General features: G+C 44.0%; 1 protein-coding gene across 3 annotated transcripts in view; it reads right to left on the bottom strand.

The window, feature by feature from the left end:
- Window positions 1-2,120: 2,120 nt before the first annotated feature.
- Window positions 2,121-27,022, bottom strand: part of FNDC4 (fibronectin type III domain containing 4) — a 75,882-nt gene continuing 50,980 nt past the window's right edge. Inside the window, exons 4-8 of one of the 3 annotated variants that reach the window (XM_082251193.1) lie at window positions 14,601-14,805; window positions 11,245-11,337; window positions 5,799-5,929; window positions 3,932-5,606; window positions 2,121-2,939 (exon numbers count right to left, since the gene is read on the bottom strand). In XM_082251193.1, coding sequence (XP_082107319.1) covers window positions 5,571-5,606; window positions 5,799-5,929; window positions 11,245-11,337; window positions 14,601-14,805 — 465 coding nt within the window. In that variant the 3' untranslated portion in view covers window positions 2,121-2,939; window positions 3,932-5,570. The remainder of the gene's footprint in view (window positions 2,940-3,931; window positions 5,607-5,798; window positions 5,930-11,244; window positions 11,338-14,600; window positions 14,806-27,022) is intronic. The other 2 variants (XM_082251195.1, XM_082251194.1) reach the window with 2 other exon arrangements.

Raw genomic sequence — 27,022 nt, 5'->3', positions numbered from 1 at the left:
ACAGGAGCACCAGCTTTACAATGCCCAGGGCCGATTCTGGTCAGTATGAAGCGCTACACATAACCTGTAAAATCTTCACGACACCCAAATTCCATCAGTTACCAGACTGTGGCCCCCGAAATGCCACTAGGATCCCCTTTCCTGTAAAACCATTTGCTGGGACGTTCTGTGCTGGGTATCCTGGAGGGGCGTCAAAGGAAAGAGGGTGAATGTGGGCATGGAACATGAGAGATTAAACATACTCAAGAGTCTTGCCGTGATTTTAGTCATACATTCTTCATGCATCTCAGGCTGTGAGCGAAACATGCTGTGAATGACATCACTGACTGATGACATCATCTTTTGTGTGACTTCGTGGACAGTGTGCCCGAAGAAAGTGGAAAAAATTTCCCTTGTTTACTCTCATTTTGCACCCCAATGCCTCTGACAGTAACATGTTATCCCTCGTCCTTTCATGTGGCGGTCACCTCCCCACCAATCAGGTACAGCCGATCCAGCCAAGTAATGGGAAACCTAAGCCCAAGCGTATTCTCTGTATACCATTCCATGCAAGGCTGGAGCTTCTGTGGCTGCTTGGCAAGGGAGGACCGTTTTGAAGGCACAAACACAACCATTCTAACAAAGGAGCCGTTGGTTACGCTAGTTATTGAGTTAAGGCAATGTAATAACAAAAACATATAAAAATAGATTTTGGTCCTGAAAACAGATCTGACTTGAATTACGAGAAAGTTGCCTGCCAGCTCTATGGGACCTTCCATACCGTAGACCCATGCTCTTCAGGGTTTTCATCTATCACCTTGATTGGGGCTTAAAACTTACCACGAGTGGTGTCTAAAGACCATTCTAGAGTACATAGAGCCCACTCCATTATCCACTAATTTTTGTATTTCTTCACTTTTCACCTTATAGAGTATGGTGGTGATTTTTCCTTGATAAAGGCTATAAATGCCGAAACGCGTCGGAACCCCAGTACTACAACCGGGAATCACCACTTCAATTCAATAAGTAATATGGTTCATAGTTGATTGTTAAAACCTGCATATGACCTTGTATCATATCACCAACACAATTATCTTCCTTTTTGCCTTGCTTTATCTATGTGTAAAACCTTTTTAATAAAATTGATATAAGTTACTATTGCCTACAAAATCCCACCTTTCTTTCTTTTTTGGCCTGAGGAACCAAACCCCTTTTCCACTCCATTATTGAGACCCCAGCCAAAGGACCTAGGATTTCTAGGAAAGAACCAGTTATTCCACACTGGTAGATCTGAAGAACAACCAGCATAAGATACTGTGGACTTAATAGGTGCTACTTTGTTGTTTTTTTGGAATAATCCCAAGAAATGTAGATGGTTTTCATCAGTTTATTAAGAATTTCTGACTCAATTCTTCATTACATTTAAGGAATTGAGATTACCAGTATATTTGTTTTTTATCTGGGAGTGACTGTAGGTTTAAGTTTGTGGATGGCATGAGGATTACCATTGTTCCTGTGAAAGTAGTAGCCATTTATCTCTTCTGAAAAGCTAAGACCCCCCCCCCCAAATTCTGGCATAATCTATTACTTAGCAAAGGGAGCTGAAGAAAGAATCAACCTCATGGTTGAAAATTGTTTTTAAGTCTTTCCTACTTTATTGCATCTATTAACTGGTGCCAACTATCTGAAACAATATTTAGTCTTTTTTTAAAAAAAAAGCCCACAGATCTCTACTGTAAAGGCCCGTACACACGTACCGATCGTCGGCATACAAACGTCGGTGGACGAAGGATCTGCCGATTGTACACGTGTTAGTATGGTGCCTCCGACAGATGTCTGCGCACAATCCGCGGACAAAAGTCTTTCGTGCAAACATGAAAATATTTGTATGCCGACACCAGAACGGACGATTGTTCGCCTGTCAGTACACAATTCGGCCGACAGACCGCAGATTTGCAAGACTGGGCATGCTCAGAAAATAGAAAACACAGGGAAAGTTAACCATTACATGACATCACTTCTGCAGTCGGCGGACAAAATTCTTGTGCTGTCCTTGTGCTGTCTTTGCACTTTTCAGCAGACACCGACATCCCGGGGAGAAAAGAGGAACATTTGTAAGCCGACCATCGGTACGTGTGTACGGGGCTTTAGGTGAAACCAGTTGGGCCAAAGACTATGGCAGTCAGTAGAGTGTAGTGAAGTACTTTAGAGTATAGGCTCCACTCCGGCTACAATCTCCAATTTCAGGTTAAGCCAAGACAGCATCTTGTGTAAAATGGCTGTGCCATTCAAGTGGATTGCTAGCTCTTTGGGCCAGGTGTTAGATGGCAGTGTTTTTCCTATAATTTGAAAAAAGTAGAGTGGTCCATATTTTGGCAATCGCGGCGTTGTTTTTACCATCTTTCTTCATGATATATACACAGAGATTAATTGTACTCATTTGCTTCCCTGGTCAATCTTGGGAAGAGAATATTACGGACCTTAAATGAACCACCATACAGAGAGCGTAAACCTCTCCCTTCTATGTTCCACAAAGATTTTTATGACAGACCATCTCCAACTGGAACTGTATCTCATAGGTGGCAGGACCTGAGCTCGACTGTAAGCACAGATAAATGGCACAGTAAAATTACGATAGGCTGATTTCTGAGGAGCCCTGGGAGATACTGATCAACCAAGACTTCATCACCTCCCCCCAAACCACCACCACTGTGCATATCAAATGATCGGTTCCCATCATCTGGTAGAGATCAGACTATCCTGCTGCACATCAAATCATAGATGTCCAAGACATGCAACACCACCCATCTGTGCTCAGACACAGATTAACGCCATCACATATTCCTTCCACCCATAATTATCATAATGCTCAGCCTCCATCCAGAAATTAGGTGATTGCAAGGGCAGCCAGTCAACCCAGAGGAATCCGATTTACAAAAGCTGGAACAAAGGTGTAGCTGCTGACCATATCAACCCAGTGGTGTATTTTGGTTTTGTGCTGCCTAGGCAAGACTAAAATTGGGCGCCCCCCCCCCCTTCCTATGTAAAATTGCCCCACTCCTTTTTTAACAGATGTGACTCTCTCCAAAATTGAAGGACTACAAGTCCCAGCATGAACCCCTGAGATCTCACAAGAGGGGGGTGAGAGGGGGTGGGAGAGAGAGAGGGGAGTGGATGAGGGAGAGAGAGAGGGGGTGGAGGAGGGAGGGAGGGAGAGAGGGAGAGAGAGAGGGGGGATGAAAGAGAGAGGGGTGAGAGAGAAGGGGGATGAGAGAGAGAGGGGGGATGAGATAGGGGGATGAGAAAGAGAGAGAAATAGAGGGGGGTGAGAGAGGGGACGAGAGAGGGGGATAAGAGGGGGTGAGAAAGGGTGATGAAAGAGAGGTAGGGAGAGGAAGAGAGAGAGGGATGAGAGAGAGAGAGAGAGAGAGAGAGGGGATGAGAGAGAAAGAGAAAGGGGGGGGAGAGAGAGGAGGGGTGAGAGAGAGAGAGAGAGAGAGGGGGGAATAGAGAGAGAGAGGGAGGATGAGAGAGGGGGATGAGAAAGAGAGAGAAATAGAGGGGGGTGAGAGAGGGGACGAGAGAGGGGGGGATAAGAGGGGGTGAGAAAGGGTGATGAGAGAGAGGTAGGGAGGGGAAGAGAGAGAGGTAGGGAGGGGAAGAGAGAGAGGGATGAGAGAGAGAGAGGGGGGATGAGAGAGAAAGAGAGAGGGAGAGAGAGAGGAGGGGTGAGAGAGAGAGAGAGAGAGAGAGAGGGAGGGGGGTGGGTGAGAGGGGGAGAGTGAGAGAGAGCAAGAGAGAGAGAGAGGGGGGTGATAGAGAGGGGGGTGAGAGAGGCGGCTCTAGCAACCAGTGGCCAATAGAGTCTCAGGTGGAGGGGGGGCAGCTTTTTTGCTGCCCCCCTGCAAAGTGCCGCCCTAGGCCTGGGCCTTGTTGGTCTAGGCCAAAATACAGCACTGTATCAACCAAGTCTGTGTAATATCCAAGGTTAAACCCAATTTGGCTTCCTTGACAACTGATGGGCTTTCTATCTTTGTTACTTTGCTCCAACCTGGAGGCTTCTGATCCCTCAGGCATATTCTATGTCTGCCCCAGCCCTTCCCCACCATCTGGGCTCCAGTATCTCCTGTTCAGCTCAGTTTAAGGGGAATGATCCAGGATGATACTATAAAGAAAACATATCCTAACTGCACTCAACGCACATTGAATCATCCCCGTCACTGTGTAATCCGTCTCACAAAAACAGTATGAGAACTTAAAAAGGCACTGAAAACTAATTAAGCACTAAAGCGGCAGGTAGCCAGGGGCCCATTGCTAGTCTAACTCTGGCCTTGCTGGCCATTGCAGCGTGACCCTGTACTGTACAAAGAATGAGCACTGGCAGTAAGATATCTAGACTATATGAAGCATCTAGACCTTGTTACAGGTACAAAACAACACCGCTGATGAAGACAAAAAATGCTGCAACACTACTGCCAGTGATCCAACATTAATGCCCAATCAAACCTTCTATTACTCTGGAGGAAACTCACCCAATATTATATTCCACTATGGATGAGAATGAATCATTTATTTCAAATTTAGTCATGTATGAACATAACCAAAGTCCTCATTGATAGTAGAGGAAATTAAATTCAACCTCACTATATATTAAACTGCAGACCTAAGACTTGGCCACTATCCAATCAAAATACGCAGTCTCATCATAGACTCCCCTCCCCATTCTTTGGGACGATGTTAGCCTCATCCTTTCCAAGTATAAAAGGAGGCAACCCATCTAATTAATATTTCACCCCAGAGGAAAGTTGATTCATGCTCATCCAGAGAAAGTGGTTCTTAACCATCCATGGCCAGGACCCAGACAAAGTCCTTGAATCCTTTTTGGTCTATGGGTTAGGTTGAACTTGATAACCAGTTCCCTTTGGATAAGTTTACCACCATCACCTAATAAATGCTATTAAAATATGGCAGTACATAAACAATGCAATACTTTTAGAAAATAACATACAGTAATAACTTCATGATATTTGAATATTTGGCACTAAGTGTTGTCAAGAATGTGAACAAAGGTGCACCATAAAGATCATGATGTCCCAATGTTTTAAGTCAGGACCAACAGGTTAAGAACCGCTATTTCAGCCTAAAAGTTAAAGAGAGAACCAAAGACACTCTTCAATATTTTGAATGTCGGGTGGTAGAATGGCTAAAGATCCGAGAATTATCTCCCCACTCATCGTCTTGTGGTCAGTGAATGAGCTCCAACCATGATGCGTGGTTTCATATCATGCCATGATAGAGTACATATATGACCAATGCATGTGCCCGCACTGACCATCTGCTGGACCATTCTGTCTGAAGTGGTGGAGGTGGACATATCAAGGTCTTTAGGCCAGGGCAGAAACTTGTCCCACGGCTGGTGAGATGATACAGTGGATGAGATGAGCCCTTGTGAATCTCCGCAGGTGCAGAGTTCCAGTGGTATTGCTTATAAGAAGTCTTCAGTCCTTTATCTGCTGCCTTTGTGCATTTCATCCAAAAGGCCCAAGAGCTCTGTGCAGAACCTGGGTCATGGACAGGCCACTGGATGAGCACTATACCTCAATAATGTTGACAGACGGAGCCTTCTTCTAAAAGAAACACATAACCAGTGTAAATACAGACAAATGCATTGCAATCAATCTGTTAGTCTAGTAACCAATGATCTCCCCCAATTTATTATATAATCGACATTAGACACTTACAAATGAAGAATCTGGTTGGAAAAATGGGACAACACAGGAAATTCTTCCATTATGTCAAACATCCTGTTAAGAACCTACCTTTCGCAGTAACCCTCCCGTCTGCCGCTCAGGGGTGCTCTGCTCCGAGGATGGTTTGGCCTTTTCCTTGTTATTGTTGGAGTCGTTGTCTTTAATGATGTCATACTGGCGGCAGAACAGAGCGATGACCGCTATACAACAAGACAGAGAGTGTTAGGAAGTGTAGCCGATCATGGTCTACAAACCTATACTGATCGTAATAAAACAAAATCATAAACTCGTGGAGATCTAGAGAAAGGTAAACCCCTTGGACTTTTACTGATACCCAACAGCAACTTGATAAATACCCCAACCAACTTTTCCTTTTGCAATTTATCATTGTGCTTACATTTTGTTCTTGGAGGAAAGCGCGAAATTATGTATTTCACCTGTAAGAATGTGGAAGACAATTTGAGTCTATTTTCTTCCAGGTGCAAGGGGTGTCTTTTGTGGTCAACATAAAGTTAATACAGTTTTACCTAATCTTCAGTTTGGACCAGTTATATTCCTATTTCCCATATTGCTTCTTCTCAGGAGGTGAATATATCCACGACAGTTAGTCATTCCTCCTCCATGTTCTATTATTTATTTAGTCTCTGCACCATTTTCAGTTCCAAAAAATCCTCTGTGAACCAGTCCAAACTGAATATTTAAGATGAGGTCATACTAATGCTTTGTATATGTGATATATGTCATTTAGTTTATGCTTCTTTTAATGAAAGAGAGTATCTTGCTGGCTGATGAATGTGCAGATTGGCACTCATGCTAGTATTGCGTCTTTGGGCTGCAAGGACACTCAAATCGTTCTCCATCGTTGATGAGCCCAGTATTAATTCCCTTTTGATTGATACTTTGATTGAACAATTGTAGTAGTGACGGGCTCATTCAGCACAGAAGCTGGACTGCGCAGAGACCCTGAGCTACGAGGTGTAATTTCTACAAGCAAAAAATCCCACATTCAAGAGTCTACAGGCCAAGAATCCAATTTTCAAGAATCTACAGGCCGGAAAAAAAAAAAAAAAAAAAATCACATATTCATTAGTCTGCAGGCCAAAGATGCCACAAGAGACTACAGGCCACAAATCCTATATTCAGGTGGCCAAAATCCCACATTCAAGTACCTGCAGGCCAAAAATCCCACATTTAAGAGTCTACAAGCAGAAAATCTTACATTCAAGAGTCTACAAGCCAAAAATCCCACATTCAAGAGTCTAAAGGCCAAAAATCCCACATTCAAAAGTCTTCAAGGCAAAAATCCAACATTCAAGAGTCTACAAGCCTCAAATTTCATATTCAAGAATCTACGTGTCAAAAATCCCACATTTAAGAGTCTACAAGCTGAAAATCCCACATTCAAGAGTCTACAAGCCAAAAATCCCACATTCAAGAGTCTACAAGCCAAAAAACCCAACATTCAAGAGTCTACAGGCGTCAAATCTCTCATTCAAGAATCCACATGTCAAAAATCCCACATTTAAGAGTCTAAAGGCCATGAATCCCACTTTCAAGAATCTACAGGCCGAAAAAAAAAAAAAAAAAAAAAAATCACATATTCATAAGTCTGCAGGCCAAAGATGCCACATTCAAGTATCTGCAGGCCAAAAATCCTATATTCAGGTGTCTACAGGCCAAAATCCCACATTCAAGTATCTGCAGGCCAAAAATCCCACATTTAAGAGTCTACAAGCAGAAAATCCTACAATCAAGAGTCTACAAGCCAAAAATCCCACATTCAAGAGTCTACAGGCCAAAAATCTTACATTCAAGAGTCTACAAGCTAAAAATCCCACATTCAAGAGTCTACAGGCCAAAAAATTTTAAATTCAAGAGTCTACAAGCCAAAAATCCCACATTCAAGAGTCTACAAGACAAAAAAATCCAACATTCAAGAGTCTACGAGCCTCAAATCTCATATTCAAGAATCCACATGTCAAAAATCCCACATTTAAGAGTCTACAAGCTGAAAATCCCACATTTAAGAGTCTACAAGCTGAAAATCCCACATTCAAGAGTCTACAAGCCAAAAATACCACATTCAAGAGTCTACAAGCCAAAAAATCCAACATTCAAGAGTCTACAGGCGTCAAATTTCCCATTCAAGAATCTAGGTGTCAAAAATCTCACATTCAAAAATCTACAAGCCAAAAATCCCATGTTCAAAACGTCCACAGGCTCGAAATCTCACATGCAGGAGTCTACAGGCAAAAAAAAAAAAAAGAAAAAAAAAAATCCCATATTCTTGATTTTATGCGTCAATAAAATCCCATATTTAACAGTCTACAGGCCAAAAAAGAAACATATTTATGGCCCCTTTCACACTTGTGCGTCCTGGTACTTGGGACTGCAAAGTCGCATGACTAGTTGTACTCCATGATTTCCAATGAGTAAAGTTCATATCTGTGTGACTTCAAGTCGCAACAATTTCAAAGTAGTCCCTGCACTACTTTGGTCCAACTTTGACGCGTTTAAGGTCCAGAGACCTCAAGATTACACAGGCATTGCTTCAAGTCCAGTCAAAATCTCTGCAAAATCGCGGCAAAAAAAATCACAGCAAAATCGCTCGCCTTTTAGATCGCACAAGTGTGAAAAAGGCCTAAAGCTGAACTCTAGGAATTTAGCCACTTGGTAAAATGTGCTGACATGCTATGCGTTAAGTCCAAAATGGTGCATGCCACCTAAGGGACTTAGTTATCTCTTTTATTTACTTTTCACAGTTTTCTGGAGCTCTGGGAGTACAGCTATCATTACACTCCCAGAGATATGATAGGAGAGACGCTGTCTGTCTTCTTACCCTCAGTATCTCTCCCTGCCCCTTCTGTGTTCATTCACAGAAGCCTTTGTATTTTGTGAATGAGTTGCTCTATAACAGGATGTTTTCACTTAGGGGTGTACTCCAGGGGCGTAACTACAGGGGTTGCAGGGATTGCAATTGCAACCGGGCTTCATGCTCCAGGGGGCCTATGCAGCTCCCCTGTACACCTGGATAGGAGGGGCGGCGGGTGCAGCATGTAGAGAAATCACTGTCCTCCTTTTTCATCTTGTAGCTGCAGAAGGAAAATGGAGGAGATTGGTTCCTCTCTATGCTGCCCCCGCCACCCCTCCTATCCAGTTCACTTGTGTTCTGCTGTCTCTGGGCCCCTGTGTGCTCCCCTGGTCCCCCCCCCCTACTGTGCTGCCCCCCACCCCCCATTTTTCTCCCTTCCCTCTTCTGCCAGCTGCTGCAGGGGATGTGTCACAATAGAGAACCAGGAAGGGGTCGGTAAATATGTAATTTACCAGCTCCTTCCTTTTCTGAATGGACAGAGTCATCGTCAGTCACATTGTGAAAAAATAAAATAAGATGATAAAAAATAATACAATAAAAATACCAAAAAATAAAAACTACTGACACCAGTGGTTGAACTTCAAGGATTGCAAAGGTCACACTTGCGACCAGGCCGTGGCATTCCACCACCATGGGGAGGCCCGAAGATGGCAGGAAGGGGGCCCACTGCAGAACTTGTGAAAGGGTCCCATTGCGGGACCGTAATAAAGGACCCCCCAACTTGAGTAAAGGGCCCCAGGATGAGTGGGAAGAGCCCCAGGCTTGAAAGGATGGGCCTTGTCCAGGGGGCCCTTCATGGTTTCTTGCACTGGGGCCCTGAAGGTTCTAGTTACACCTCTGGTGTACTCACTTTTGTTGCCAGCGGTTTAGACATTAATGGCTGTGTGTTGAGTTATTTTGAGGGGACAGTAAATTTACACTGTTATACAAGCTGTACACTCACTACTTTACATTGTAGCAAAGTATAATTTCTTCAGTGTTGTCACATGAAAAGATAGAATAAAATATTTACTAAAATGTGAGGGGTGTACTCACTTTTGTGAGATACTGTACAGTGTTTCTATATTTTGTATTGTAGTTCCTCCCTCTTTTTGGCGGGGTTTTTCTTCTCAATAGATTTTAAAGTTGTACAATAAAATTGTGTAATTTTTAACATGTCTCCTCTCTGTGGCCGTTATAGTCCGCTACTGTAGGGTACGGGGGGTTGCTCCCTGGTACATACCTAACTTTGGCTTGAGTCTACTAGTCAAAAATCCCACATTCGAAAGTGTACTAGCTAAAAATCCCACATTCGAAAGTGTACTAGCCAAAAATCCCACATTCGAAAGTGTACTAGCCAAAAATCCCACATTCAAAAGTGTACTAGCCAAAAATCCTACATTCAAAAGTGTACTAGCGGTCTACAGGCCATAAATCCAATTCAAGAGTCTACATTCCCCAAATGCCATGTTCAACGGTCTACAGGCCATAAATCCAATTCAAGAGTCTACAGTCCCCAAATGCCATGTTCAACGGTCTACAGGCCATAAATCCAATTCAAGAGTCTACAGTCCCCAAATGCCATGTTCAACGGTCTACAGGCTATAAGTCCAATTCAAGAGTCTACAGTCCACAAATTCCATGTTCAACGGTCTACAGGCCATAAATCCAATTCAAGAGTCTACATTCCCCAAATGCCATGTTCAACGGTCTACAGGCCATAAATCCAATTCAAGAGTCTACAGTCCCCAAATGCCATGTTCAGCGGTCTACAGGCCATAAGTCCAATTCAAGAGTCTACAGTCCCCAAATTCCATGTTCAAGGGTCTACAGGCCATAAATCCAATTCAAGAGTCTACAGTCCCCAAATGCCATGTTCAAGGGTCTACGGGCCATAAATCCAATTCAAGAGTCTACAGTCCCCAAATGCCATGTTCAAGGGTCTACAGGCCATAAATCCAATTCAAGAGCCTACAGTCCCCAAATTCCATGTTCAAGGGTCTACAGGCCATAAGTCCAATTCAAGAGTCTACAGTCCCCAAATTCCATGTTCAAGGGTCTACAGGCCATAAATCCAATTCAAGAGTCTACAGTCCCCAAATGCCATGTTCAAGGGTCTACAGGCCATAAATCCAATTCAAGAGCCTACAGTCCCCAAATTCCATGTTCAAGGGTCTACAGGCCATAAATCCAATTCAAGAGTCTACAGTCCCCAAATGCCATGTTCAAGGGTCTACAGGCCATAAATCCAATTCAAGAGCCTACAGTCCCCCAAGTCCCAGGAGTTTCCCAAGTTTAGGATGTGTGCTGTGACCAGAAGGACTCAGATGTCATCAGACAGATGCTTTTCATGTGTAATCTTAAAGTAATAAAGGGGATACTGGCTCAGTACATGGTCTATAGGTGATCCAGAGTACATACTGTATGCAATACATTGGGAGTGATTTACTAAAACTGGGAAAGTGCAAAATCTGGTGCAGCTCTGCATAAAAACCAATCAGCTTCCAGGTTTTTTTGTCAAAGCTTAATTGAGCAAGCTGAAGTTAGAAGCCGATTGGCTACCAGGCACAGCTGCACCATGTAAGAGGAAACACACTCATCATATCATCCATAGATGATCGGGGGATAGGTTTAGCATGGTATCTATAGGTAATGGTAACTTACCTGCCCACATGAGCAAAACGGCCACAATAATGATAATCTCGCCAGTTTCTAGCTGCCGTTCCTTGTCCACTCCTTGCACAGTGATGTCTCCTGCTTGGACACAGATAGACATGTTACACATACAGTAAATATTAGACAAGCCGCTGTTAACAGAAGAGAACATTTTTAAACTTCAGGATTATATATCACTCATCATTGTACCAAGGTCACCTAACACATAATAACTTTAAAAAGGCACTTAGAGATCCCATTGAAGGTTCCTGCCCAGGTTTGATTGCCTGATTTGGGGAGCAAGGTGAAAGGCTTCCATAATCCATGGCAGATTGTGAAGGTGTGCCATGGCAGAGTCAAGGGTCAGTGCTGCATATCCTTTAAAATGGACAGCCCTAGCATTTCACAGCAGAAAGAAAACATTCAGACACTCGTCCCTCTTGCAGCAGCAACTTGTTGAGTGCATGTATAAAAACAAATTATGTAACTGAGGAGGCCATAATAAAAAAAAAGGCAATCATACAGCTAAAATAGGAAGTTCTATGAGTAACCTATGAAGTAGTGAAAGCCACAGGTAACAATTGAGGTGGAGAAGAGGCTCCAGAAGAACAGAATAGTTCTGTTTTTCATCTTCTAAATGCTCACCTCTGCAAGGTGATAGAAAGGGGTGTGGGCAGTAGGTAGGAGGGGTGACGTAGACAGGTATAAAGAGAAGTGGTGTGGGCAGTAGATTGTAGAAAGGGGTGTGGGCAGTAAGTAGGAGAGGTAATGTAGGCAGGTGTTAGGAAAAGAGGTGTGGGCAGTAGGTGATAAAGAGGGGTGTGGGCAGGTGTTAGGAGAAGTGGTCTGGGCAGTAGGTGATAGAAAGGGAAGTGGGTCGTAGGTAGGAGAGGGGATGTGTGCAGGTGTTAGGAGAAGTGGTGTGGGCAGCAGGTGATATAGAGCGGTGTGGGCAGTAGGTAGGAGAGGGGATGTGGGCAGGTGTTAGGAGAAGTGGTGTGGGCAGCAGGTGATATAGAGCGGTGTGGGCAGTAGGTAGGAGAAGTGATGTGGGCAGGTGATAGGAGAAGTGGTGTGGGCAGTAGGTGACAGAGAGGGGTGTGGGCAGTAGTTAGAAGAGGTGATGTGGGCAGGTGTTAGGAGAAGTGGTCTGGGCAGTAGGTGATAGAAAGGGGTGTGGGCAGGTGTTAGGAGAAGTGGTCTGGGCAGTAGGTGACAGAGAGGGTTGTGGGCAGTAGTTAGAAGAGGTGATGTGGGCAGGTGTTAGGAGAAGTGGTCTGGGCAGTAGGTGATAGAAAGAGGTGTGGGCAGGTGTTAGGAGAAGTGGTCTGGGCAGTAGGTGATAGAAAGGGGAGTGGGTCGTAGGTAGGAGAGGGGATGTGTGCAGGTGTTAGGAGAAGTGGTGTGTGCAGTAGGCGATAGAGAGGGGTGTGGGCAGTAATTAGGAGAGGTGATGTGGGCAGGTGTTAGGAGAAGTGGTGTGGGCAGTAGTTAGAAGAGGTGATGTGGGCAGGTGTTAGGAGAAGTGGTCTGGGCAGTAGGTGGTAGAAAGGGGAGTGGGTCGTAGGTAGGAGAGGGGATGTGTGCAGGTGTTAGGAGAAGTGGTGTGGGCAGTAGGTGACAGAGAGGGGTGTGGGCAGTAGTTAGAAGAGGTGATGTGGGCAGGTGTTAGGAGAAGTGGTCTGGGCAGTAGGTGGTAGAAAGGGGAGTGGGTCGGTGTTAGGAGAAGTGGTGTGTGCATCAGGTGATAGAGAGCGGTGTGGGCAGTAGGTAGGAGAGGTGATGTAGGCAGGTGTTAGGAGAAGTGGTGTGGGCAGTAGGTGATAAAGAGGGGTGTGGGCAGGTGTTAGGAAAAGTGGTCTGGGCAGTAGGTGATAGAAAGGGGAGTGGGCCGTAGGTAGGAGAGGGGATGTGGGCAGGTGTTAGGAGAAGTGGTGTGGGCAGCAGGTGATAGAGAGCGGTGTGGGCAGTAGGTAGGAGAGGTGATGTGGGCAGTAGTTAGAAGAGGTGATGTGGGCAGGTGGTAGGAGAAGTGGTATGGGCAGTGGGTGATAGAGAGGGGTGTGGGTAGGTGGTGGGAGAAGTGGTGTGGGCAGTAGGGTATAGAGAGGGGCGTGGCCAGTAGGTAGGCGAGGTGCTGTGGACAGGTGGTAGGAGAAGTGGTGTGGACAGTAGTTGATAGAGAGGGGTGTGGGCAGTAGGTGATAGAAAGGGGTGTGGGCAGTAGGTAGGAGAAGGGATGTGGGCAGGTGTTAGGAGAAGTTGTGTGGGCAGCAGGTGATATAGAGGGGTGTGGGCAGTAGTTAGGAGAGGTGATGTGGGCAGATGGTAGGAGAAGTGGTGTGGGCAGTAGGTTATAGAGAGGGGCATGGCCAGTAAGTAGGGGAGGTGCTGTGGACAGGTGGTAGGAGAAGTGGCATGGACAGTAGTTGATAGAGAGGGGTGTGGGCAGTAAGTAGGAGAGGTGATGTGGACAGGTGGTTGGAGAAGTGGTATGGGCAGTAGGTGAAAGAGAGGGGTGTGGGTAGGTGTTGGGAGAAGTAGCGTGGGCAGTAGGTGATAGAGAGGGGTGTGGGCAGTAAGTAGGAGAGGTGATGTGGACAGGTGGTTGGAGAAGTGGTATGGGCAGTAGGTGACAAGAGAGGCATGTGGGCAGTAGGTAGGAGAGGTGATGTGGACAGGTGGTAGGAGAAGTGGTATGGGCAGTAGGTGACAGAGAGGGGTGTGGGTAGGTGTTGGGAGAAGTAGCGTGGGAAGTAGGTGATAGAGAGGGGTGTGGGCAGTAATTAGGAGAGGTGATGTGGGCAGGTGGTAGGCGAAGTGGTGTGAGCAGTAGGTTATAGATAGGGGCATGGCCAGTAGGTAGGAGAGGTGATGTGGGCAGGTGGTAGGAGAAGTGGTGTGGACAGTAGGTGATAGAAAGGGGTGTGGGCAGTAGATAGGGGAACCAGTATGGGAAGAAGATAAGTGTAGACTAGAGATTGGCATGAGCAGTAGGCAGGAGAAGTGGTATGTGTAATAGAGTGATGTAGGCTGTAGATAGGACACGCGGTATAGACAGTAGGAAGGTGAAGTGGTGTTACCAGGGGGTAGAGATTGACATGGCCAAGATGTGATAGAGATGTTGGCAGCAGATAGGAGAAGCAGTACAAGGCAGTACATACAGTAGATGAAGTGGTGTAGGCAGGAGGGTAGAGTAGGCTTTGTGCCCCCCCCAGGAAAATATGATACAGCAGCCATTCTCAACCAAGTTTCCATGGACCTCTAGGGGATTCCTCCAGGGTAAAAAGGTTTGGAAAGGTTTCAATACAGTTATGAGGCTGGTATAGTAATGATCAGTCCAGTACATATAGAATTTCACATACCTTGGTTAGAGCTGTTTGATGGCAGCCGATCTGTCTCTTTCAGGGTTCGGAAATGAACTCTCTTACTGGCTTGACTCTCGCTGTACAAACCAATAGACTGCACCTGGATTATATAATCTGTGTCCTCCTCCAGGTCCCACAAGACACAGGCCCGATTTGTTGTGTTCACTTCCCTTATAAACCTGTGGATCTGGCCATCCTGCCTCTGGGGAGAAGGACAGCATTGTGTAGTTATAGGTGAGATTAGCATTGGTGAATGGCTAACATTGCAGATTCAGGCAGCAGAGGGCTTGGTGTTGACAGTGGCAAGTTTGGTGTAGTCCTTGGTGAGTTTGGTGTTGTCAGTGGTGGGATTGGTGTTGGTGGTGGGTTTGGTGTTAGCAGTGGTGGTTTTGGAATTGGCAGTGGTGGGTTTGATGAAGGTGGTGGGTTTAATGTTGGCGGTGGTTGGTCTGGTGTAGTCAGTGCTGGGACTGATGTTAGCAGTGGTGGGTTTGGTGTTGGCAGTGGTGGGTTTAATGATGGTGGTGGGTTTAATGATGGTGGTGGGTTTGATGATAATGGTGGGTTTGTTGTTATAGGATTTGGTCAGAGGTGGGTATGGTGTTGGCAGTGGTGAGACTGGTGTTGGCAGTGGTGAGACTGGTGTTGGCAGTGGGTTTGGTGTAATCAGTGGTGGGTTTGGTCTAGTCAGTGCTGAGTTTAATATTAGCAAGGGTGGGTTTGGTGTAAGCAGTGGTGGGTTTGATGATGGTGGTGGGCTTGTTGTTGTTGGTTTTGGTCTAGTCAGTGGTGGTTATGGTGTTGGCAGAGGTGAGATTGGTGTTGGTGGTGGTTTTGGTGTTGGCAATAGTGGTCAGAGGGCGCACCAGCCTAGCGCATTATCTTTAAAACAATTTATTGAAATAAAAAGACATACACATTATACTCACAAAGCAAATGTGAAACACGGGCAAACATGAGCAATAAAGGACCACCAAGATCTCCACACTGAGCATCCTCTGCTGACGCAGGCCGTGGTAGGATGTGGACCTCCAAAGAACCACTTACGCATTTCGGGGTGTTCCCCCTTCATCAGAGAGGGGGAACACCCTCATCCTACCACGGCCTGCGTCAGCAGAGGATGCTCAGTTGAGACTCTTGGTTGTCCTTTATTGCTTATGTTTGCCCGTGTTTCACATTTGCTTTGGGAGTATAATGTGTATGTCTTTTTATTTCAATAAATTGTTTTAAAGATAATGCGCTAGGCTGGTGCGCCCTCTGTCCATTCCTTTTCTAGAGATGGTTTGGGTTACCACAACCTGTTGAGACCTGAATCGTATTCTTAGGATACCCGCCCCAAGGCTACCCCTCAAGCGCAGGAGTCATTTACTCTTCATTGGCAATAGTGGGTTTGATGGAGGTGGTGGGTTTTGTCTAGTCAATGGTAGGTTTGGTGTTGGTAGTGTGGGTTTGGTGTTGGCAGTGGTGGATTTGATGAAGGTGGTAGGTTCAGTCAGTGGTGGGTTTGGTGTGGTCAGTGTTAGCCTTGGGTTTATTGTTAGCAGTGATGGTTTGATGATGGTGGTGCGTTTGTTGTTGGGTTTGGTGTTGGCAGTGATTGATTTGATGCTGGTGGTGGTGGGTTTGATTTTGTTGTTGCGTTCAGGGTTGGCAGTGGTGGGTTTGATGATGGTGGTGGGTGTGATGTTGTGGTTGGTTTTGGTGTAGTCCATGGTGAGTTTGATATTGGCAGTGTTGAGTTTGTTGTAGGTAGGGGTGGGTTTGGTGTTGGAAGTGGTGGGTTTGGTCTAGTCAGTGGTGGGTTTGGTGTGGTCAGTGTTGGGTTTGATGATGGTGGTGCATTTGTTGTTGGGTTTGGTCTTGGCAGTGATTGATTTGATGTTGGTGGTGGTGGGTTTGATTTTGTTGTTGGGTTCAGGGTTGGCAGTGGTGGGTTTGATGATAGTGGTGGGTGTGATGTTGTGGTTGGTTTTGGTGTAGTCCGTGGTGAGTTTGATATTGGCAGTGTTGAGTTTGTTGTAGGTAGGGGTGGGTTTGGTGTTGGAAGTGGTGGGTTTGGTCTAGTCAGTGGTGGGTTTGGTGTGGTCAGTGTTGGGTTTGATGATGGTGGTGCATTTGTTGTTGGGTTTGGTGTTGGCAGTGATTGATTTGATGCTGGTGGGTTTGATTTTGTTGTTGGGTGCAGGGTTGGCAGTGGTGGGTTTGATGATGGTGGTGGGTGTGATGTTGTGGTTGGGTTTGGTGTAGTGCGTGGTGAGTTTGATATTGGCAGTGTTGAGTTTGTTGTTGGTAGGGGTGGGTTTGGTGTTGGCAGTGGTGGGTTTGATGAAGGTGGTGGGTTTGGTCTAGTCAGTGGTGGGTTTGGTGCTAGTGATGGTGGTTTTGGCAATAATGGGTTTGATGTCGGTGGTGGTGGGTTTGGTGCTGTTGCTGGGTCCGGTGTTAGCAGTGGTGGGTTTGATGATGGGGGTGGGTGTGATTCCGTGGTAAGTTTGTTGTTGGAAGTGGTGGGTTTGGTGTAGTTGGTGGTTATTTACTATTTTGTAACTAGAAGCTCTTGGCTGTGTTGGTTAGTAATGAGTGTTTCTGGGTTTATTCTGTGATGTCAGATTTGTGGATTACCCATGCCAACCTTTCTACACTTGCGACCTACAATGTTATGAGGGAATAGATTGCCAGTTCTTGTACTCAACCTGACATTTTAGCCAGGAAAACTTAATAAAAAAATATATAGTTTACGCCTGACTCTGTTTGAAAACCATTCTAAGTGAAAGAGCAAAGTATTCTGGGGAAAAATTGGCAATCCCTTTACCCAAACAAATGAGGAATTTAATCAAAAAGGCTTTTTTTGCAAATAAATGGAGCATTTATTACATCGACTCCGGTAAAAGATTGTTAGCTCCTGGAACTAAAATGCAATGAATTCTGTGTAATTGAAACTTGGTAATTTTCCTAAATAAATGTAACTTTAATTACATTGCGTGTGGAAAGAGATAATCTGTGATTAATGAATTCCATGATTGTCTGCACTGTCGCAAATAGATTCAGAAGAATATAAAAAAAAGTGCAATTCTCAGATTCCCCAATCCATCTGCTTTTTCAGAATTATTTTGCACATCGCTAATCAGACTGCAGGTTTTCCAGACGGTGCCGGTCTCTGCAGTATGCAGCGCGGTGCAACCCAGGGGACCATCTGGGCAATAAAAACACCCGCTGATTTGTGTTAAGCACTTTGGAATGGTGTCTCCGCTGAGAACCCTTTATTTCTGTGGTGAACGCAGGTGTCAATACCGATTATTAACATTTGTGCTTTCACAAAAATTGCCTTAAGCACCTGCGCAACTGATGGTGGCCTTCGTACCCTGTGTGTTTTATCTTCCTATACTATGCTCTGTAATCCCTTCCATACATAGTGTAGCTGTAAAAGACCCCTTCCATCAAAATAAGGCTTTTACTGTAAAGAATCCTTTTCATTTACTAATGGGAAATCTTCTTCCCATACAGAATTAATCATCCCTTTTTCTTTGTAAAGTTCTTGGAAAAATAGTAATTTTTCCAAATCAAAGGATCTATCTATCTATCCACTGTATCTCTCTCTCATATTTTATATATATATATATATATATATATATATATATATATATATATATATATATATATATATATATATATATATATATATATATATATATATATATATATATATATATATATATATATATATATATATATATATATACATACATATACACACACACACACCCATACATACATACATACATACATACATACACACACACATACTATATTACCAAAAGTTTTGGAACGCCTGCCTTTACACGCACATGAACTTTAATGGCATCCCAGTCTTAGTCCATAGGGTTCAATATTGAGTTGGCCCACCCTTTGCAGCTATCACAGCTTCAACACTTCTGGGAAGGCTGTCCACAAGGTTTAGGAGTGTGTCTATGGGAATGTTCGACCATTCTTCCAGAAGCACCTTTGTGAGATCAGTCACTGATGTTGAATGAGAAGGCCTGGCTCGCAGTCTCCGCTCTAATTCTTCTATTGGGTTGAGGTCAGTACTTTGGTCAAGTTCTTTCACCCCAAACTTGCTCATCCATGTCTTTATGGACCTTGCTTTGTGCACTGGTGCTCAGTAACGTTGGAACAGGAAAGGGGAAATCCCCAAACTGTTCCCACAAAGTTGGGAGCATGAAATTGTCCAAAATGTCTTGGTATTCTGACACCTTAAGTGTTCCCTCCGCTGGACTAGAGGACCAACCCAACCCCTGAAAAACAACCCCACACTATAACCCCCCCTCCACCCCACCAAATTATTTGGACCAGTGCACAAAGCAAGGTCCATAAAGACATAGATGAGAGAGTTTGGGGTGGAGGAACTTGACTGGCCTGCACCGAGTCCTAACCTCAACCTGATAGGACACCTTTGGGATGAATTAGAGTGGAGACTGCGAGCCAGGGCTTCTCCTCCATCATCAGTGCCTGACCTCACAAATGTAATGCGCTTCTGGAAGAATGGTCAAACATTCCCATAGACACACTCCATAACCTTGTGGACAGCCTTCCCAGAAGAGTTGAAGCTGTTATAGCTGCAAAGGGTGGGCCAACTCAATATTGGACCCTACGGACTAAGACTAGGAAGCCATTAAAGTTCATGTGCAAGGCAGGTGTCCCAATACTTTTGACAATATAGTATATATATATATATATATATATATATATATATATATATATATATATATATATATATATATATATATATATATATATAATTTCTGAGGTCACGTTTTTTAATGCTTCCTTAAAAATAACTTCCTATTTAAAATTACTATATTAACTGAATATCCACCTCTGAACCGAACCCTGTCTGAATTCTGAATGTACATTTTATACTGTGGTCCCCCCATTCCTCATATTGCAGTTGTGGCCTTATCAGAGATTTATACCAGGGGTGTTTTTATAAATATATTCCTTATACTGGAACAGTATCATTGCTCAGAAAAGCTCCTTTTGTCATTAAAAAGCCATCCTTGAACTCCCGTTAGTGACTTTGCCTAGGCTAGGATGATGTCATCAGTCTGCTGTATGCAGGAGGAAGCATTTCCTCAGTCTTCCCTCCACCACATTCAAGAATCTACTAGCCAAAAATCAATCCCACAATTAAGAGCCTATAAGTTGAATATTTCACATTCAAAAATCTACAGGTTAAAAAAAATCATACATTCAAGAGTCTACTAGCCAAAAATCCCACATCGAGAGTCTATTAGCTAAAAATGCCACATTCAAGAGCCTACAGGTCAAAAATTTCATCCCACATCAAGAGTCTAATAGCCAAAAATCCCACATTCAAGAGTCTACTAGCCAAAAATCCCAAATAAGAGTCTACTACACCAAAATCACACATGAAGAGTCTACAGCTCAAAAACCCCACATTCAACAGCCTACAGGTCACAAATCCCACATCAAAGAGCCTACAGGTCAAAAATTCCACATTCGAAAGTGTGCTAGCCCAAAATCTCACGTCAAAAGTACACTACACAAAAATCCCACGTTCAAGAGCCTACAGGTCACAAATCCTACATTTTTTTTCTTTACAGGTTTTTGGCCTGTAGACTATTAAATCTGGGATTTTTGACCTGTAGACTTATCATGTGGGATTTTTTTTTAAGAGTCTGCGGGTCAGAAATTCCACATTCAAAAGTCTACTAGCCAAATATCCTACATCAAGAGTCCACTACACAAAAATCACACATGAAGAGTCTACAGCTCAAATAGCCCACATTCAACAGCCTACGGGTCAAAAATTCCACATTCAAGAGCCTATGGGTAAAAAATCCAGCATTCAAGAGTTTACCAGCCAAAAATCTCACATTAAGCGTCCACTACACAAAAATCACACATGAAGAGTCTATGGCTCTAAAATCCCACATTCAAAAGCCTACAGGTCAAAAATTCCACATTTAAGAGCCTACAGTTCAAACATCCCACATTCAGGAGTCAACTAGCCAAATATCCCACATTCAAGAGTCTACCAGCCAAAAATCCCACATTCAAGAGCCTAAAGGTAAAAAATCCCACATCAAGAGTCCAGTACACAAAAATCACACATGAATAATCTACAGTTTAAAAATCCCACATTCAAGAGTCTACTAGCCACAAATCCCACATTCAAGATGCCACATGAAGAGTCTGCAGCTCAAAAATCCGACATTCAACAGCCTACAGGTCAAAAATCCCACATTTAAAGGGCCTACAGCTCAAAAATCCCACATTCAAGAGTCTACCAGCCCAAAAATCCCGCATTCAAGAGCCTATAGGTCAGAAATCCCACATTCAAGAGCCTACAGGTAAAAATAATCCCACATTCAAGAGTGTACCAGCCAAAAATCCCACATTCAAGAGCCTACGGGTCAAAAATCCCACATTCAAGAGTTCTACTAGCCCAAAATCCCACATCAAGAGCCTACAGGTCAAAAATCCCACATTCAAGCGTCTACTAGCCAAATATCCCAAATTCAGGAGTCTACTAGCCAAATATCCCACATTCAAGAGTCTACCAGCCAAAAATCCCACATCAAGAGTCCAGTACACAAAAATCACACATGAATAGTCTACAGTTTAAAAATCCCACATTCAAGAGTCTACTAGCCACAAATCCCATATTCAAGAGTCTACTAGCCACAAATCCCACATTCAAGATCCCACATGAAGAGTCTGCAGCTCAAAAATCCCACATTCAAGAGCCTACAAGTCAAAAATCCCACATTCAAGAGTCTACCAGCCCAAAAATCCCACATTCAAGAGCCAACAGGTCATAAATCCCACATTCAAGAGCCTACAGGTAAAAATAATCCCACATTCAAGAGTGTACCAGCCAAAAATCCCACATTCAAGAGCCTACAGGCCAAAAATCCCACATTCAAGAGTCTACTAGCAAAAAATCCTACATTCAAAAGTCTACAGGTAAAAAAAATCACATTCAATAGTCTACAGGCCAAAATTCCCACATTCAAGAGTCCAGTACACAAAAATCCCACATGAAGAGTCTTCAGCTCAAAAATTCCACATTTAAGAGTCTACTAGCCTAATAACATAGAAAATGTTTCTATACATGTGGGATTTTTGGCTAGTGGACTCATGAATTTTTGACCTGTAGACTCTTCATGTGGGATTTTTTTTCAAGAGTCTGCAGGTCAAAAATCCCACATTCAAGCACCTACTAGCCAAATATCCCACATTCAGGAATCTACTAGCCAAATATCCCACATTCAGGAGTCTACTAGCCAAATATCCCACATTCAGGAGTCTACTAGCCAAATATCCCACATTCAGGAGTCTACTAGCCAAATATCCCACATTCAGGAGTCTACTAGCCAAATATCCCACATTCAGGAGTCTACTAGCCAAATATCTCACATTCAGGAGTCTACTAGCCAAATATCTCACATTCAGGAGTCTACTAGCCAAATATCTTACATTCAGGAGTCTACTAGCCAAATATCCCACGTTCAGGAGTCTACTAGCCAAATATCTCACATTCAGGAGTCTACTAGCCAAATATCCCACATTCAGGAGTCTACTAGTAAAATATCCCACATTCAGGAGTCTACTAGCAAAATATCCCACATTCAGGAGTCTACTAGTAAAATATCTCACATTCAGGAGTCTACTAGCCAAATATCCCACATTCAGGAGTCTACTAGCCAAATATCCCACATTCAGGAGTCTACTAGCCAAATATCCCACATTCAGGAGTCTACTAGCCAAATATCCCACATTCAGGAATCTACTAGCCAAATATCCCACATTCAGGAGTCTACTAGCCAAATATCCCACATTCAGGAGTCTACTAGTAAAATATCTCACATTCAGGAGTCTACTAGCCAAATATCCCACATTCAGGAGTCTACTAGTAAAATATCTCACATTCAGGAGTCTACTAGCCAAATATCCCACATTCAGGAGTCTACTAGCCAAATATCTCACATTCAGGAGTCTACTAGCCAAATATCTCACATTCAGGAGTCTACTAGCCAAATATCCCACATTCAGGAGTCTACTAGCCAAATATCTCACATTCAGGAGTCTACTAGCCAAATATCTCACATTCAGGAGTCTACTAGCCAAATATCCCACATTCAGGAGTCTACTAGTAAAATATCTCACATTCAAGAGTCTACTAGCCAAATATCCCACATTCAGGAGTCTACTAGCCAAATATCCCACGTTCAGGAGTCTACTAGCAAAATATCTCACATTCAGGAGTCTACTAGCCAAATATCCCACATTCAGGAGTCTACTAGCCAAATATCCTACATTCAGGAGTCTACTAGCCAAATATCTCACATTCAGGAGTCTACTAGCCAAATAGCCCACATTCAGGAGTCTACTAGCCAAATATCTCACATTCAGGAGTCTACTAGCCAAATATCCCACATTCAGGAGTCTACTAGTAAAATATCTCACATTCAAGAGTCTACTAGCCAAATATCCCACATTCAGGAGTCTTCTAGCCAAATATCTCACGTTCAGGAGCCTACTAGCCAAATATCCCACGTTCAGGAGTCTACTAGCCAAATATCCCACGTTCAGGAGTCTACCAATCAAAAATCCCACATTCAAGAGTCTACCAGCCCAAAAATCCCACATTCAAGAGCCAACAGGTCATAAATCCCACATTCAAGAGCCTACAGGTAAAAATAATCCCACATTCAAGAGTGTACCAGCCAAAAATCCCACATTCAAGAGTCTACTAGCAAAAAATCCTACATTCAAAAGTCTACAGGTAAAAAAAATCACATTCAATAGTCTACAGGCCAAAATTCCCACATTCAAGAGTCCAGTACACAAAAATCCCACATGAAGAGTCTTCAGCTCAAAAATTCCACATTTAAGAGTCTACTAGCCTAATAACATAGAAAATGTTTCTATACATGTGGGATTTTTGGCTAGTGGACTCATGAATTTTTGACCTGTAGACTCTTCATGTGGGATTTTTTTTCAAGAGTCTGCAGGTCAAAAATCCCACATTCAAGCACCTACTAGCCAAATATCCCACATTCAGGAATCTACTAGCCAAATATCCCACATTCAGGAGTCTACTAGCCAAATATCCCACATTCAGGAGTCTACTAGCCAAATATCCCACATTCAGGAGTCTACTAGCCAAATATCCCACATTCAGGAGTCTACTAGCCAAATATCCCACATTCAGGAGTCTACTAGCCAAATATCTCACATTCAGGAGTCTACTAGCCAAATATCTCACATTCAGGAGTCTACTAGCCAAATATCTTACATTCAGGAGTCTACTAGCCAAATATCCCACGTTCAGGAGTCTACTAGCCAAATATCTCACATTCAGGAGTCTACTAGCCAAATATCCCACATTCAGGAGTCTACTAGTAAAATATCCCACATTCAGGAGTCTACTAGCAAAATATCCCACATTCAGGAGTCTACTAGTAAAATATCTCACATTCAGGAGTCTACTAGCCAAATATCCCACATTCAGGAGTCTACTAGCCAAATATCCCACATTCAGGAGTCTACTAGCCAAATATCCCACATTCAGGAGTCTACTAGCCAAATATCCCACATTCAGGAGTCTACTAGCCAAATATCCCACATTCAGGAGTCTACTAGCCAAATATCCCACATTCAGGAGTCTACTAGCCAAATATCTCACATTCAGGAGTCTACTAGCCAAATATCCCACATTCAGGAGTCTACTAGCCAAATATCCCACGTTCAGGAGTCTACTAGCCAAATATCTCACATTCAGGAGTCTACTAGCCAAATATCCCACATTCAGGAGTCTACTAGTAAAATATCCCACATTCAGGAGTCTACTAGCCAAATATCCCACATTCAGGAGTCTACTAGCCAAATATCCCACGTTCAGGAGTCTACTAGCAAAATATCTCACATTCAGGAGTCTACTAGCCAAATATCCCACATTCAGGAATCTACTAGCCAAATATCCCACATTCAGGAGTCTACTAGCCAAATATCCCACATTCAGGAGTCTACTAGTAAAATATCTCACATTCAGGAGTCTACTAGCCAAATATCCCACATTCAGGAGTCTACTAGTAAAATATCTCACATTCAGGAGTCTACTAGCCAAATATCCCACATTCAGGAGTCTACTAGCCAAATATCTCACATTCAGGAGTCTACTAGCCAAATATCTCACATTCAGGAGTCTACTAGCCAAATATCCCACATTCAGGAGTCTACTAGCCAAATATCTCACATTCAGGAGTCTACTAGCCAAATATCTCACATTCAGGAGTCTACTAGCCAAATATCCCACATTCAGGAGTCTACTAGTAAAATATCTCACATTCAAGAGTCTACTAGCCAAATATCCCACATTCAGGAGTCTACTAGTAAAATATCTCACATTCAGGAGTCTACTAGCCAAATATCCCACATTCAGGAGTCTACTAGCCAAATATCTCACATTCAGGAGTCTACTAGCCAAATATCTCACATTCAGGAGTCTACTAGCCAAATATCCCACATTCAGGAGTCTACTAGCCAAATATCTCACATTCAGGAGTCTACTAGCCAAATATCTCACATTCAGGAGTCTACTAGCCAAATATCCCACATTCAGGAGTCTACTAGTAAAATATCTCACATTCAAGAGTCTACTAGCCAAATATCCCACATTCAGGAGTCTACTAGCCAAATATCCCACGTTCAGGAGTCTACTAGCAAAATATCTCACATTCAGGAGTCTACTAGCCAAATATCCCACATTCAGGAGTCTACTAGCCAAATATCCTACATTCAGGAGTCTACTAGCCAAATATCTCACATTCAGGAGTCTACTAGCCAAATAGCCCACATTCAGGAGTCTACTAGCCAAATATCTCACATTCAGGAGTCTACTAGCCAAATATCCCACATTCAGGAGTCTACTAGTAAAATATCTCACATTCAAGAGTCTACTAGCCAAATATCCCACATTCAGGAGTCTTCTAGCCAAATATCTCACGTTCAGGAGCCTACTAGCCAAATATCCCACGTTCAGGAGTCTACTAGCCAAATATCCCACGTTCAGGAGTCTACCAATCAAAAATCCCACATTCAAGAGTCTACTAGACAAAAAAAACAGTCACTTTGCCTAGGCTCAGCGGTGACCCAGCGGCTCATGCGGGCTGTCAGCGGCGTAGTCCCATTCAATACTTGCTCCAGCCTCGTCTCCAAACAGTGACTGACGGGTCCGAAGTGGCCGGCGTCACGTCACATCCGGTAGTGGCGAGCAGCGTAACCAGGGAAGCCCGATGAAAGCTCCGATGAAACTGACGTAGAGTCGGTGAAACACGTCAGCCTTTACCAGTTGGACTGCATCACCCCGACCAACCTCCCTGGAGTGTGTAGGTGACCCCTATAGCCTTTGCTTGGCTGCGGCTTCCCTGGTTACGCTGCTCGCCACTACCGGATGTGACGTGACGCCGGCCACTTCGGACCCGTCCGTCACTGTTTGGAGACGAGGCTGGAGCAAGTATTGAATGGGACTACGCCGCTGACAGCCCGCACGAGCCGCTGGGTCACCGCTGATCTACACACGGAGGTACGAACTTTCACTACATTAATTAACCATCGCATGGTGTACTTGCTCTTCCTACAGCCGGCACGGAGGATCTACCCGCCCGCTTCCCCATCACTATTGGGATATGCTATACAATACTGAGCGGTTAGCTTGCAACTTCTCCATTTGTGCTCACGATACACAAAGAAGAGACTTACACCTGCTTTCTGGTCGGTTTAGATTTTCATGAACAGCAGGAGAATTTTTTGGAGCCCACACCATCCAGCCAGAAATATCCCCTGCACAGCAGCAATGTACACACCATCCCAATTCCTTTACTAGGACTGGAATCGATTCAAGTGGATTTTCTGCTTTATCTACTTCCTGCAGGTTGTTTCTACACTCATTACGCTATACAACCATCCTGTCCTTTAGGATCATCTGTGGTGTATATATAGGAACACTGCAGGCAGTGCACGTCTAACTATATGGACTGGGCCCAGCATCTCTGTTCCAACCTTTTGAAACTCCTATTCCCAATACCAATTTCCCCAATTGTGGTCGGGTGTTCATGCAATCCACTGTATGTACATGTTTTTAATGGTTTTATCATGTATTGTGTCTACATGTGTTCACAGTTCATCCACCAGGCAGGGGCGTAACTACAGGGGTTGCAGGGGTTGCAATCGCTACCGGGCCCCATGCTCCAGGGGGCCCGGTAGCAAACCAGTGGGTGAACTTCCAGGATCGCAAAGGTCACACTTGCAACCGGACCCTGCCATTGCACCACTGTGGGGAGGCCCCAAGATTGCAGGAAGGGGGCCCACTGCAGAACTTGTGAAAGAATCCT

This window comes from Pelophylax lessonae, assembly GCF_965119305.1.
Source record: "Pelophylax lessonae genome assembly, chromosome: 3".
NCBI lineage: Eukaryota > Metazoa > Chordata > Amphibia > Anura > Ranidae > Pelophylax > Pelophylax lessonae.
Note: the sequence above shows the minus strand (reverse complement) of the source record. Positions and strands in the feature narration are given on the sequence as shown.